The sequence below is a fragment of the Seriola dumerili genome, unplaced genomic scaffold, assembly GCF_002260705.1.
Source record: "Seriola dumerili isolate Sdu_G_001 unplaced genomic scaffold, Sdu_1.0 BDQW01000073.1, whole genome shotgun sequence".
Lineage (NCBI taxonomy): Eukaryota > Metazoa > Chordata > Actinopteri > Carangiformes > Carangidae > Seriola > Seriola dumerili.
In genome coordinates this window covers 1,173,398-1,189,258 of record NW_019174328.1, presented here as the reverse complement: position 1 = coordinate 1,189,258, position 15,861 = coordinate 1,173,398, and the positions used below count along the sequence as shown (strand labels likewise).

Here is a 15,861-nt window from a genome sequence, read left to right as displayed (position 1 = left end):
GCTTGGCAGCTGTTGCAGGTCCCTGCAGATCACTCAATACCAAACTGGCTTTGTGTATATATGTGTGTATATATGTGTACATGTGTGCATGTGTGTGTGTGTGTGTGTGTCTTCAGTGACCACCAACCTTTTGCTTATAGCACTAAAGAAAATCTGCTTCTACTCAGCATGTGCTCTTGTCTTATAGGGGATTTGAGACACAGTGTTGCGTGTGTTTGTGTGTGTGTGTGTGTGTGTGTGTGTGCTGTGTGCTCCCAGGAAAAACAAAACATGTATAAAACTAAAAATTACACTTTCTATTTTCTTACGTTTCTCACATTTGAAACAGATTTTGCCCAAACTCATATTTTGGCCTGAAGCTGATGGAGAGTATTATGTTTTTCTAAAATTATCATTTTTGTGCCGGAGACAACTTCATAATGTCACAATTTCAATTATCCTGTATAGTTTCATTTTGAAGTGGTTGCTGAAGTGTTTTGAAAAGCACACAGACTAGGGGACACTCGAAATGTCTCACGGACAGTAGTTAAAGTTAAAGTGTTCCCATCGACCAGTATAGTGTTGGTAGAAAACAGATGGCATCACATCATCATATCATATCAAATAATGTTGTTACGTTAGGACCTTATGTTGAAATATTTATGTCAAATTACTGTTTGAAAGTTTGAACACCACCTATCTGACTAGCTGAGCTCAGAACCACCTGCTAACATGCTAAATTAGCATGTAGGCTAACAGGGCAGTCATTCAAATATTATTTGACCAAATACAAGCCATGTGAGTATTACAGTTTGGTTACTTACATTTGTACGCGCACTGTTGCTGGCTGGTGCAACTGGTGCTGCAGCCACAATGGATTATGGGATTCTTGAGTATATAAAGTTAGATCAAGGTACATACTCAAACATCCTTGGTGAATTAGCATACATCCAAGTATTTCTTACATGTGCAAAATGCATTTGGAATGCACTACATACTCATTTTGACATAATACTTTGTATGAAGAATATGTAGTTACTGTGGATTCATTCATTCATTTTAAAAAAAAATCTGGCCATGAAGCTTTTAGTCCCCACTAAAGCCAGCAGCAGTGCCAACAGCTGCTGATTTGATCAGTGATGATCCAGGAATGTCAATGAGAGACAGTGGTTACAATACTTTTGGAAAGTTATCACAGTGACAAACATTTCATCTTGTGTTGAGATGACCTCTATGCAAACATTAGAATTACCCCATTCATGTCACACAGTTAAATACCAGGAAAGTGAATATTAAATGGCCACTGTGGTGCTTTGCTGGATGACGCCAGACTGAGCTTATTGCAGTATCAATGCAGTGGCATCAGTGAAGTAAATGAGTGGGCTAACGTCTTCCCGAGCAAACCCTAAGACGCTATTGTGACTCACCTGCAGCGTATTTCCTGTATCTTCAAGAAACCTTCGTATTTATGTTCAGTATGAGCTCCAATTAGTTAGTTTGATAAAGCCCTGAAATGACAGTTACGTCAAAACATACCTGAAATGACCACATAAAATCTGAATAAGGTCAAAAATCTGCAACAGATTAGGAGTTGAAAGAAAGTTCCTGGGTTTCAAGTCCACAAGCTGAGTCATTGAGTATTGTGTGTGTGTGTGTGTGTGTGTGTGTCAGGACCAAGTTTCCTCTTTCAAACGCTAGTTTCTCTCTCTCTCTCTCTCTCTCTCTCTCTCTCTGCTCACATAAGTGCTGTAATTTGGATGCTCTGTAATTTCACCATGGCGGTTTAGGGTTAAGTGGAGGCTGTCCCTACCATCATGAGTACTGCTCTTCCAAATGGACACACACACACTCACCCTACACACATGCACACACACTGGATCATTGCTACATTGCGCTTGGATGCTTCTACAAAGGCCAGTTCATTTAATTACATTTATAAACACAGTTTAAGGGCCCGGGCTGTGTCATTAGAACAGACTTTATGAGATACATAACTGTGTTTGTGTGTGTGAGAGAGGGTGTGTGTGTGTGTGTGTGCGTGTGTTTGTGTGTGGAAAGGAGAGAAAGAAAAGGAAACTTTGTCACATGGCGTTGGATGGACACACACACACACACAAACACACAAGTAGATTGCTGGTGAGAGAGTTGCAGATAGCACAGTCTGTAGCCCAGCAGGGATTCCACACACAGAGACAGAAGGTATTGATATATTCCACACACACACACTCACACACACACACACACACACACACACACACACACACATACACATACACACACACACACACACACAGGGGGACAGACGGTATTGATATTTTTGCTCATCAGCCTTGAGTGTATGGCTGTTCGGCAGGATCACACAGATACACACATTCTCGCACACATCCATGCACACACACAGCATGTTATCAGACAGGCTCAATAATCCATTGCTGTTTTTGGTAATTCAAATGCGTTCATAGTTCTTTCTTCCATAAAAATACCAGATCATTATTGTCAGGCCTGGAGGCTTCTATTTGCAAAAGTAGTTTGGAGCTATTTTAAGTTTGAGCTGGAATTTAAAATAGCTCCTCAGCTCTCTAAGCTGGAATACTGTGATAAACAGTCTGGCACGGAAACAGCATCTTTGATTTGAAGTCACAAAAGTAGCTGATGTTGATAACAAACCATGTGATGATGATCAACAGGCTAAAGGGAAAGCATAACCCTGACCCTGGTAATTCAGATGATAAATTGACTCTTATCTTTCTTCAAGATGAGTCATATCTGACAGAGAGTGGTAAATGGAACCGTGTCCAAGAAAACCAGATCATAACCCAGATCTGAGCAGACATGGAACAGGGGTGAAGAACTGCTCGGATCCTGTGATCATTATAATCATGCAAACAGGAAGATGAAAAAACTGTTTTCTTTCTATGTTCCAAGTGAACATCATATCAAGGCAAGAGAAGAGTACTAACAGGGATACTCGCATGCATTTAAACATACATTTTATAGAGAGTTATGACATGTAGTAACCCAGTGATGGCACCTTAAGGGTTCAGTATGCTTCAAACAAACTAATATGTATACAGGTACCGTGCTGCCAAGATGGCGACAGCGGAGCTTCAAACTCCTCAGAAACCTATGGTGGTAAAATTATGGAGACTATGTCCATTTTTATATACAGTCTATGTTTGTTATATTTGTCCGTTAACTGCCTTACCTGTTTAGTGTTTCTGATTAAAATCAATGAGAACTGCTACCTGAAATATGATGTTACAGTTCATATGAAATTTTCTTGGGTTCTAGGTTGGGTTCTCTACCTTAAAACTTTTCCTCTGTAACCTCACATACATTTTGCACCTTAAGAGTTCAACTGGAATGTATCCAAATATCACGCCCGAATGGCAAAAATCTTTATACTTGTTCTGGATGTCTGCACTGGAAGGCAGGACGGAGAGCTTGTATCATAGCCTGGCTGCGTGTCATTGCCTCCCTGGACTCTCCCCAAGAACTCTTTGTAGTCTTTGTAGTTTTGAAGGGATTGTGGATATTGAAGTCATTCTTGGTGTTTCCCGCAGTTTTACACACAAAAAGTCATGGAAGTAGTTATGTAAAGAATGAGAGCCTTCAAGTAAAGTTCAATTCTTGCATACCTCCAAAGTCGCTGCATATAAATGACATGTTTGTTAGATTGTCGGTTTCATAAAGAGAAATTGTCAAATGCAGATGCCTACAAAACCACTGATGAAAAGCAGGTTATAGATGCTGTTAAACTTGTTAGACAAACACTTGTTAGAAGCATACTGATGTCTTCATGTTGCAACCTCTTCATTTGTAAAGGAAGTAGAGTCAGTTCATCTTGTGGGAAGGTTGGCAACCCTTGTCAGGACCGATCCCTTCTCATCACTCACATATTTAAGGTAGTTTCTGTAATTCATCACCCCTCTTTAATGATTACACAACTATTCTCTGCATCGGGACAGACATTCTCTTGTAACTGCAGTGTTTGAGGAAGTTTCTTTGATCTAGCTGCCGACTCGTAGCCAGTAACAGAGGCTGATTTGCTTCCAAGCAGAACACTGCCTTTTTGAGCAATTGCAGTCATGTTGTTATTTGACTGCGTCACTCTCGTCAGTGAGCAGACAGGACACCAGCTGCCACTGTTTGCATTCCAATTGCTTGCTGTCCAGTTAGTGAGAAAGCCTTTGCATAAAGGGGGAAATAATTGCGGGGAAAAACGGAGAATAGTGCAGATCCTTCTGTCTGGACTACCCTGGAACTTTTTGCAGGATCTATCCCAGTGCATTCGTGCGACAGTTTATGATGCCAGAACAGCAATTTATAAAGGATGCCACTAAAGAATGTAACAATGTTCTGATTTTTGCTGGTGTCCTGGATTTCACAGCCTTGATTTGGACTTGACCACCATGCCTTTTTTCACTTTAACCAACAGGGTTTTTATGGTTTCATATATAACCCCAAGGGTCATTGAATTTCCTCTGCTCGAACAAGAACACACAGTTCTGAAATAAGAATATAAAACAGAAACATAATTGGGGCAACATGATTTTCACATGACAACAATGATATGGTTAAGTGCTTTTGGGCGGAAGAACAGACTGTTGGAAGGGAAGCAGAAAGCCACAACTGTTGCACTTTAGTGGGTGATGATGGAGGGAGGACAGAGGGAGGGAGGGAGGTAGGGAGGAAGGATGGGTTATGACAGTGGAGTCAATAATGTCCATGTCCTGCAGAAACCATTTGAAAGTCATTTTCTCTGGTACACTTTGCTCCCACTCCTAAGGCAGTGTATCAGTTACAGCACAAATGTATAGTGGGAGTCATAAGATATGAGTATCTGAATGTTGATCAGCAACCAGTTATGTACTGTATGTCACTGGAAAAATATATAGAGGGAGGGGAAAGGGAGCTTAAAAAAGACATGAACAGAAGTCATTAGCACACAATGACTATATTCATATTATGTCACTAATTATTCCCGTTATAATTACTGTCAAATATGAATATGATATAGATATTCACATGCCAAAGATATGACACTCCATCAACTCCTGGTAATTTGCCTCATTTTAAAGGAATATTATAACAATTGTAGTGGGATTTTTACTCTGTTTTGTGCCCAAGCCAACTGCAGTTCCCCAATTACTGTTTTATTTATTAAAATGAATAAAAAAATAAAATAAAATAAAAACGAATTTTATTACAGCTTAAAGTTATGTATAATTGATGGTGTGCTGCTTTGAGCGACAGGAGGGGATCATATACTTGCAACAAACTGGCATGCACCCACCTCTTTGCCCATTTTTTGGATTAGCTGGGAGTTGGGGGCGGAGACAGGCACTGCCAAGATGGTGACGGCAGGCAGCTCACTCTGAGCTTCAGAACTGCTCTTGAGAAACCTATGGGTGACATCACAGAGGTTACATCCATCTTTATAGACAGACTATGATTGTGACCAGCACATAGAGAAAAAACATTGCATATGTCCTTTAACTACTTTACCCGTTAAGTATTGCTCATTAAAATCAATTAGAACTGCTACCTTAGATGCTCCCCCTAAGAACTGTTAAAGTTATTCTATTACCTCACTTACTTTTTGGCCATAAAAATGTGTATGAATTAATAATTCTATTATGAGGGATTATTATTTCTCTCTCTGCAGAGTTTAGAGGTTGGGACAGTTTTTAAACCTGAAACTGGCTAAATTAAAGCTTGTGCTAAATTAAAGTGTGGGCTAAATTAATGAACATATTCCTCGAGATATTAAACAAATGTCTGATGAAGAGTAATAATTGTGAAAGCTAAAGTGAAACTCTGAAATGTCCAGGTATCCCTTTAAAGTAAAGCAGGAGGTGATCAGGGGTGAGCGGTGATGCCTAGATGTAAATATAAGCAGCAGATCCTGAAAGCCTGAGGCTCAGATAGAAATCCCAAATTGTATTAAGGGACATTGTCTCTCACTCCCAGTATGCGTACCTAATCCTGTTTCAGCGATGTTCCATTACCTCAATTACTATCATCTCACCCAGAGGTGGACTCAGCCAAGGACACCACCGGAGAGCCACCGATGGGGTGGAAAGAGAGGGGAGAGGATGGCGGAAGAGGTGGAGAGGGAGGGCTACGGAGGAGAGGGTTCTATATAGTACAAAGAAAGTAGGATGGAAAAGGGGAGATAGGAAAAGAGGGGGCTGAGAGAGAGGATAAAGAGATAGACTGAACAAAGTTACACCGGAGAGAAAAATGATCACAAGCGACAATAAAAGGAGAACAAACTGATGATGTAGAGATGCGTACAATTCATGTCAGACCATTAAAACACTGGTAGGTCTGTCCGAGCTGGTAGCCAAGACCTGGCATTCATTTTTGTTTCCCAGCTGGTCGGAGAGGGATGTAATGGTGGCAATCCAGCTAATTTACAGGACAGAATGACTGGCTGAGGAACACAGTTTCACAGGCTGACATTTTCTGAGGTGCATTCAAGAATTTTATAATGTAAATGTGCTGTTAGATTTATCTGCTGTCATCTTAAATGCGCACATGACATGGACAGCGGATCAGACATTTGGTGACTCTGTATGTGGACAAGATGCAAACATGTGCAGTAGAAATCAAAATGGCAACCTTTCGATTTTGCGTGTGCACCCTGCACAGATGTACATACAGATGTTCAAGGACATGAGCACTGGTTGCAGACAGTCATGTGACCTTGCAGCAAATTTTAGACTATGTGAAGAAGGGGAGACCTTTGTCACTGAACAGTTAAAGCAAAATGATGTCATCACTTAACAGTTGTGCAATTATGACATGTAGGGTGTTGTTTAAAGGTCCCATATTTTACACTTGCCCAGTGTTTTATCTGAGGTGTTGATCCATAAGAAGATATATTTGTAGTTTTAAGAGAAAAGAACCATCTCAATGTAGTTTTAGATCTCCTCTCTAAGGCTTCTGTCTGGAGCTCTAGTAACAACAGGTCAGTGAGCCAATCAGAAGAGAGGAGGCTCGGAGCCTGTCTTCTGATTAGCTGACTGTTTTCTGAGTGATCCAATAAAAAAATAGCAGATTTCAGGTAAACACTCAGAAAAACTAAATCCTGCAAGGCTGGGCTGTGGGCGGGGCTTGGGGCATGGCTGAGAGCGGTGACTGCTTTGTTGTGACATCACAGAGTTCCAGAAGTCCTGCAGCTGGTTTTAAGGGTCAGTTTCTGAATACAGGCTGTGTGCATTTCTCTGTGGACTGAGGCTTTGATACTTTCACAGTATTAATATAGAACCTAGACCTGCTTTATAATCAGAAATCTCACTTTAGACAATATGGGACCTTTAATGTATCAAGGGAAAGACATTTTCACACTGCGTTTCATTGTGACAAATTTAATGTGCAAATGAACTAAATCCACAGTTGAAATTGAACTTTTCACTGTCACTGCAAAGACAGAAAAGTTACAAAGAAAGGCATAACTGTTAAACACTTCTACTTAAGGAATGGATGTACAGTGTGTCTCCTTAGTTTGGTGCACTGGCTTTATTTCAGCTCAGCTTGGACAGCCATTGGTTTAGAGTGCTACACATCCTTTTGAAAGGAGGGGTGGACAGAGCCACAAACTCTCACACACACACATTCACAAAAGAGTTGTGAAACATGAGTCAAGCTGCATTACTATCCTCCCTCTCCCATCTAGCACCACCATAAGTGTCCAGGCAATGCCCTTGGCTTAATAGGACCTAATGCGTGTGCTTGTCAGTGTAGCATGGCTGCTATTGAGTGTTAGGACATTTCTGAAACTGTGCGTGTGGTGTTCTCTGGAGTCTCACCAGTGTCTGTGTGGCTTTGACATTTACCCTGGGTAAAGACCTGGATGCTATTATTTACCCCCATCTCCCCTCCTTGCTTTCCTCCCCTCTCTCCTTCCACATACCTGCCGTATCCAGACTTAACAGTTGCAGCATGTATTTGTCAACTCTCTCCAAGCTAACTAAGAGGGATTACTTCTCCTATCTCTTTCGTTCCCTTTCTCCGACTCTTATCCATCTTCATCTTCCGTTCTCCATTCGGCTTTCTCACTTAATTTTTCTACCTCAGAGTGGTGGAGAGTTTGCCTAATGAAGTGGCTGATGGGAGTATATTACAGAGAGACAGAGTGGAGCGGTCGCCTACTCTAAAATCCATTAACCTTACAGTTTCAATCAGCGTGCAGACAAGTCTGAGCTGGGAGTCAAAAAGGAGCGTATTAGCTTAAGAGTTACACCATTGTGCCTCGCGCTTGTTTTGCTCAATATTTTGCCCACCTTTAGCTGACAACACAAATCCTGCTCTTTTACTGTGTTATCATTGTGCTGTCACCATGTTACATTCATACGCGATCTCACCAGCCTTATGTTCATCAATTGACAGTATTCTTCTGGGTGAAGCAGCTGTGGTTGAGTGGGGGGCAGAGCACACAAATCTAGGCCCTGGGTATAAGCAGCCTCAGTGCATCTTCTTACCCTTTCAGTACATCCAATTTCATGCATGTATGTTTTTAGCACATTATTTCCTGGAAGTTCTGTTGGAGCTCAGTATCAGAATCAGCACAATGTCATTTTGGAACAATTTTCCCCGCAGTATTGAAATTGAATGAAATGCCTAAAATTACCCAGTAATTCACAAGACAGAAAAAGCAAAGATTAGAGGCGAGCATGAATGAAATGAACATAATTTTACATGACTTTCATATCCTGTTAATAATCTTGCGTCCCCTCAATTTTGCTCTGTTGCTCCCAGATTAAACCAGATAGTAAAATAAATCCATACTTGGGCCACATGCTTGTTTGCTTCTGGCCCAGTATACAACCGGTTCCATGGCCCAAATCTGGCCCTTAAACAGCATGATTGTGAGGTGATGCTACTTCCAATCTCTGGACCTATAGAACATCAACAGCCTGAATCTGCCCAGGAGTGGCAGTATATGGGCCGGACTCAGGCTGAGGACCCAGGCATATGTTGGGCCAGAAGTTCATGTTAGATCAGTTTAGATACAAAAGTAGACTGTCAAACTATTTATTCAGGAGACAACAATAATAATATCCTTGCTCTGGTTAGTTAGTTCATTATTCCACTTCCAACGATGCCCCTGACAGGAATCTTATAGAGTCCTTTCAAGCAGTTACTGTACTCTACTTCAAATGCTGCAGTGACTGCCTCAATTTCCAGACCATCATTTTCATATTCAGTTGATCTTATTTTGCTTTTCTGCACCTCTATTGAAATATGGTATGAGAATGACAGTCACCAAAGCAAAAGTGTGCAATTATTGCACTATAAAAATTTGCTTTTATTGTTGTTGTTCATATTTACATGTTGAAAACCTCGACATGTTGCTGTCGTGTTCAGTTTGTGTGTACAAGGATGCAGATATCTGACATTTTACTGTTTGGAAATATGACCTGTTTATTTAAAGCAAAAAATAAAAGTAGATCCCATACCAGGCGTCTGGTCAATGAAGGAAAAGACTGACTCCAAGCTGGATACATGATGGTGCCCATATAAAATATAATGTGTACCGAAGGGATAACACCTCCCCTGGTTTAGACTAATGTGGAAAAAGTGCATCTGTATTGTCAGTGCTGTCAGTGTTCAGGATTAGAGTGTATCAACCAGAGAAAAAAAAAAGAAAAAGATGAATAAATAATTAAAGCCTCCCCGGTCCTGATAATGCAAATGATATTCACAGGTTAGATCCGATGCAGGTGGCCACAATTAGTGGTAATTTGTGCCGATTTTAATGATCCATAATTTAGCTGGCTTTCCAAACTGCTGGTCATGTAGGATAAGTGTGTGTGTGTGTGTGTGTGTGTGTGTGTGTGTGTGTGTGTACAGTAGGAGAGACGGGGGAAGTGAGGGAGCGGTAGAGAAAACAAAAAAGAGAAAAGACGGAAGGTTAAGAATCTCCTGCCATGCACTGAAAAGAAGAGACAGACAGAATCCCCGTCTACACACAGACACACACACACACACACAATGAAACACATTTACGTGCCCGGTTTATGATGACACACTATTCTTTCACACTCCAGTATCAGCTTTGTGAATAAAAATGCATCTTTTGTCGATTCAAATTACTGTTTGTGTTTATGTACGTCGTGAACTGAAGCCCCATAGTGTGAAGAAAATTATATCTCTAATATAAACACACATATACACACACACACACACACACACACACACACACACACACACACACACACACACACACACACACATACACAAATGTTTCCCTTTGCATATATGTTTTTCCACCACAACCTCTCTGACTCTCTCTTTCTGGCTATTAGAGGTAAATTGCAGTGCCGACGTATAAAAGCTTCCATGCTAAACCATTATTTCAGTATCACTGCTAATTTGTCGCAGTCATTCTGTCAGTAATTAGCAGGTGATATGTCCCAATTTTGTGTATTTTTACAACCCACCTTACCTGTTTACATATTAATGGAATGTTTTTGTAATTTATTTTTCACAACATGTTACGGCAAAATAGCTTTTTACCCCCCCCAAAAAATCAACTGGGATAATTATCATCAATACAACGACCCCTACAATGACACCTGTTTATTTTGCTTTTGCAATAATATTACAGCATGTTTCAATTTATTATGTTCTGCAGCTTTTGACATTTTTTGGATGTTGATATAATTATTGTGGTTGTTATTCCATAAATAGCTGTATTTCTAAGCACAGTTAAAATTTATGCATTTTTTTGCATTAGGATCTAGAACTTGGAAAATAAAGAGTTTTTATTTATTTATTTATTTTTTAATGTTTTGTTTTAGCAGCAAACTTTTTTATCAAGGGTGGTACAAAAGATAATAGAAAAGTGGCCTTTCTTAGTACACAACTTTACCCCAGATTGCAAAATAAATCCGGCCCATACTTGGCCCAGTATACGCCTGGTTCCACATCTGGACCAATTCTGGCGCACACACAGTCGGCCATTGTCAGCCAACACAGGAGGATACCAGCTGAAATCTTCCCGGATGTGGAAGTGTATGGGCCAGATTTGGGCCGAGGACCCGTGCATTTGTTGGGCCAGATGATCCTGGGGAGCAATTTAAAGGGCAGATAAAGTAGATATTAAAAAAACGCTCAATTACACAAAAAAGAACACACAACCAGTACTAGACAAATTGTACACGTTAAGAAAAACAACAACAATGACATGAAGTAACATCAGTGCGAAAAAACAAAAAAAACAACACACAACAACGGTGCAAAACAAAACATGTAATATTATGATGACAATGACAACATGCGAGAATGACATTACTAGCACAAATAAATAACTGACTGCACAAGTTTTGATAAATAATTAGCTGTATGAGAGATAATCTAATAAAAAACTATGTTACATATATACAGTATATGTGCATATTTGGCATATGAGGTATATGAGCATGGATAAATAGCAAAGTCCAACAGCAGCAAGGTCAGTGTGGAAGTTACTGTGTGAGTGTGTGTGTGCAACAGAGGTGATCAGTACATGTATATATGGTCAATATATATTAAGGCTTAGTTGCATTAGTGCGTCAACATGTGTGAACTACTGTTTTCTAGCATGTTTCTGTGGGATTGCGTGTTTATCCGTTGTGTGTGTTAACGAGTGAGTGCTGTAGCTCCGCTTGTCTGTGTCGGATGCACCCACACTGCACTGTGCTTAATAGTGGAAGGCTCTGAATGGCAGCGACGGGGCTTCGTTTGTCATCTAATCTTGTAAACGAGCCGATGGCCGTCCATTTCGGTTCCCCCTAATGAGATTACACATGCATTCCGGGTCCCACCACAGGTCATCATCGCCGAGGCCATTCAAAGGCAATTATTGTTTTAAATGTTCCTCTTGTCGCCGCCTCAAAGTGACTCTGCATGCTTCGCTGAGGGAAGAAGAAGGGGTTATTTTTTCTCTCCAGTTGGAGCCTAAATGTTTTTACACTCCTACTGTTTTACTTCCCTCAGGCGGCCGTGGTGCGTCTGTTCTGCGTGTGTGAATGAGAGAATGAGTATGTGTAGGTGCGTTTGTCTGTGGGGTGATAGTCTTGGAATGAGTGTGAACAGTGCATAAGAGGATATGACTCCAGAATACAGTGTGCATGAATAAACTTGCATACATTTGATTTGTATTTATTTGTTGTCAAGACATGAAAGAATTTCTGACAGGGATTTCCTGATTGGGTGAAATCATCAGTCTCAACCTGTTCTCAGATATATTTGAAACACAATTCCTGATGCATCAGATATCATATATTTTTTATGCATTTATGCTGCTGCTACAGAAATGAGGAAGCAGTAATTTGAAGGTCTAAAGGATTCTGCCTCTCCAGTGTGTGTACATGTGTGTGTGTTTGTGTATGTGTTTGTCAGCAAGCCTCTTGTTTTGGTAGATCAGTGGGAAGCGGCAGTCCGCTGGGACAGCCCTGTTTCTTTGTTCTCCTGCTGACAATGGAGGACTCACAGTCAGTCTAAAGGGAGAAATTATGTCCCAGAGCAGTCTGGGAGAAGAACAAATGCACACACACACACACACACACACACACACACACACACACACACACACTATTTCTCACATGCTACTCATGTGGGGCATGACCTCAATAAGAACTACCGTTTTATTTGCAAGCCCTCAACACCATGTGCCGACCACTTCTAAAAGCTGTAAGAGTTAGGCCTAAGGTTCAAATAAAAGACTGGTTCAGCCGAGTTAAACAGAGTTGTCCTTCATGGGTTTCATTCTGTACACAGAGTTGTTTATGTGCAATTTTGTTCATGTTTGCAAATAAACAGAAATGCAGCTTTTGAAAACCTGAAATTCAGAATTCAGTCTTTACTATCAAACAGACTCCATAGCATAAAGTCAGGCTGATGTTAAAGGTGTTTGCCACCCCTCCTAACCCGATTCTCTCTCTCCTGTCACCACAGGTAAGGAGGAGCCGACCACCTACACCTGCACTACATGTAAGCAGTCGTATGGCAGCGCCTGGTTCCTGCTGCAGCACGCTCAGAACACCCACGGCTTCCGCATCTACCTAGAAAGTGAACACGGAAGCCCTCTCACACCACGCATGGGTGGACCTTCCTCTCTCGGCGGGGGCGCAGACTGCCCCTCTCAGCCTCCCCTTCATGGCCTCCATTTGCCTCCCGACGCAAGCCCCTTCAACCTCTTACGCATCCCTGGCTCGGGCTCAGGTGGACGGGACAGCGTCGGAGCAGGGGGTGTCGGCCCTCCTGGCATGGCTGGTGGGGGCCATCATCAGCGTTTCCCTCCCACGCCGCCCCTGTTCAGCCCCCCACCAAGGAACCACTTGGACCCCCATCACCTGAGCCCAGAGGAGCTGGCGCTGGCAGCCCACCACCCGAGTGCCTTTGACAGGGTGCTGCGCCTCAATCCTCCTCTGCCCCTGGACCCCCCTCCAACAATGGACTTCTCACGGCGGCTACGGGAGCTGGCGGGCAACACCTCAGGGTCCACTCCCCCACTATCCCCCAGCCGGCCTAGCCCCATGCAGCGTTTGCTTCAGCCATTCCAGACAGGAGGAGGAAGTGGAGGAACAGGAGGCGCAGGGGGCAGCAAACCTCCATATCTTGCTACCCCACCCCCTCTTCCTGGCTCCATGCAGTCACCTGTGGGCTCTCAGACCACTCCCACTACCCCACTCCCCTCAGCAGGGGCGCCACCCTCCTCCACCACCCCATTGAAATCAAAGTGTTGTGAGTTTTGCGGCAAGGCCTTCAAGTTTCAGAGTAATCTAATAGTGCACCGGCGCAGCCACACGGGCGAGAAGCCGTACAAATGTCATCTGTGTGATCACGCTTGTACGCAGGCTAGCAAACTGAAGCGTCACATGAAGACGCACATGCACAAATCCTCCTCACCGAACACGGGCAAGTCAGAAGACGGGCTCTCAACAGCCTCCTCTCCAGAGCCTGGCACCAGCGAGCACATGGGCAGCGCAAGCAACGCCCTAAAGTCAGTGGTGGCCAAGCTGAAGAGTGAAAATGACCGCATGCTGCGTGAGAATGGTGAGGAGGAGGAGGAGGAAGAGGAGGAAGAGGAAGAGGAAGAGGAGGAGGAAGAGGAGGAGGAGGAGGAGGAAGAGGAGGGAGAGGAGGAAGAAGAGCAAAACGCAGACAGGGCAGCCAGAAGGACCAACAACAGCTATCACTTTGGTCTGAACCTTGAGACGGCGCGCCAGCACGAAAACAACGGCGGCATCGGAAGCCGGCTGGGAGGTCTGGCTGACGAGGGGTCTATCCCACGGTCGCTGCCCGAGGTGATGCAGGGGATGGGTCTGGCTGCCAGCATGCAGCACTTCAGTGAAGCCCTAAACGCGCACAAACGGAATGCCATGGCCCAGGAGAACCACCTGCACCACCACCTCAACCGAGACCACCACCACCACAATCGCGAGATGTGTGATGGGGACTCTGTCCTGGAGACAGATCGTGTGGAGGAGGGCTCCGTCTCAACAGTGAATGGGCGGGGAGCCTCCCCTAATGAAAATGCCTCCGTCGGCCTCTCTAAGAAACTGCTTCTGGGTAGCCCCAGTCCACTCAGTCCTTTCTCCAAACGCATCAAGCTGGAAAAGGAATTTGACCTGCCCACTCCCACAATCCCTAACACGGAGAACGTCTACTCCCAGTGGCTGGCCGGCTATGCCGCCTCCCGACAACTCAAGGACCCTTTTCTGAACTTTGGGGATTCCAGACAATCGCCGTTCGCCTCTTCGTCTGAGCATTCGTCAGAGAATGGCAGTCTGCGTTTCTCGACCCCTCCGGGGGAACTGGATGGTGGGATGTCGGGCCGCAGTGGCACAGGCAGTGGGGGCAGCACTCCACACCTCGGGGGTCCTGGTCGGCCCAGCTCCAAGGACGGCCGCAGGAGTGATACTTGCGAGTTTTGCGGCAAGGTGTTCAAGAACTGCAGTAACCTGACAGTGCATCGGCGCAGCCACACGGGGGAGAGACCGTACAAATGTGAGCTGTGCAATTATGCTTGTGCCCAGAGTTCCAAACTCACACGCCATATGAAGACCCACGGTCAGGTGGGCAAAGACGTGTACAAGTGTGAAATTTGTCAGATGCCCTTCAGTGTCTACAGCACCTTGGAGAAACACATGAAAAAATGGCACAGTGACCGTCCTTTGAGTACCGAAATAAAGTCAGAGTAGAAGGCCGAACTATGGGACCTTCCCCCCTCCCACAGCTATGTCCGCCATTAGTCCCCTGTTTATTCCCAGCTCCTTGTAGATTTGCCCCAACCCCAACACTCCACTTTCGCCAATCTGGTGGAAGCTTAAGACCATGTGCTCTGCACCAGCACACCCCGTTTCCATTACCCATTGAATGCATGATCTGTATCGGGGCAATACTCTTGCATTGACGCAAAACTTCGAGCCTTTCTCTTGTGCAATAATTTACATGTTGTGTACAATTTTTTTGAGTTTTTCCTTTTCCATTTTTAAGAATTAGTCAGCATGCATAGTATGTTTTTGCTAATCAAAAAAAAAAAAGAAGAAAAGAACTTGTCCCTGGTTGGTTAATTGTTGAGTAAATGTGTTGCTGTTTTTCCTCTTGTTCTGTTTTTCTTTTTATTCTTCAAAAAGAGAAAAGACAAGAAAGAGACATCCATGCTGCATACATTCTGTAACACATATCATGTACAGTTTTGTTTTGTAACATGGAAAGTGAACAGTCTTTACCCTCTTCTTTACAACCCTGGAAATAAATGCACTTATCCTGATCTTTCTAAAAGACACCACGTTCACACAGGGTTTAAAAAAAAAAAGAAATCACGCATTAGCTTGATGACTAAACAGAAAGTAACGACAGCCTTCAAATTTCTTTCAAAAAGAC

The 15,861-nt window shown here is 43.2% G+C and overlaps 1 protein-coding gene across 1 annotated transcript in view; it reads left to right on the top strand.

The window, feature by feature from the left end:
* Positions 1 to 15,451, top strand: part of LOC111220767 (B-cell lymphoma/leukemia 11A-like) — a 54,389-nt gene extending 38,938 nt beyond the window's left edge. The window contains exon 3 of the mRNA XM_022743988.1: positions 12,928 to 15,451. Coding sequence (XP_022599709.1) covers positions 12,928 to 15,176 — 2,249 coding nt within the window. The 3' untranslated portion in view covers positions 15,177 to 15,451. The remainder of the gene's footprint in view (positions 1 to 12,927) is intronic.
* The last annotated feature ends 410 nt before the right edge of the window (positions 15,452 to 15,861 follow it).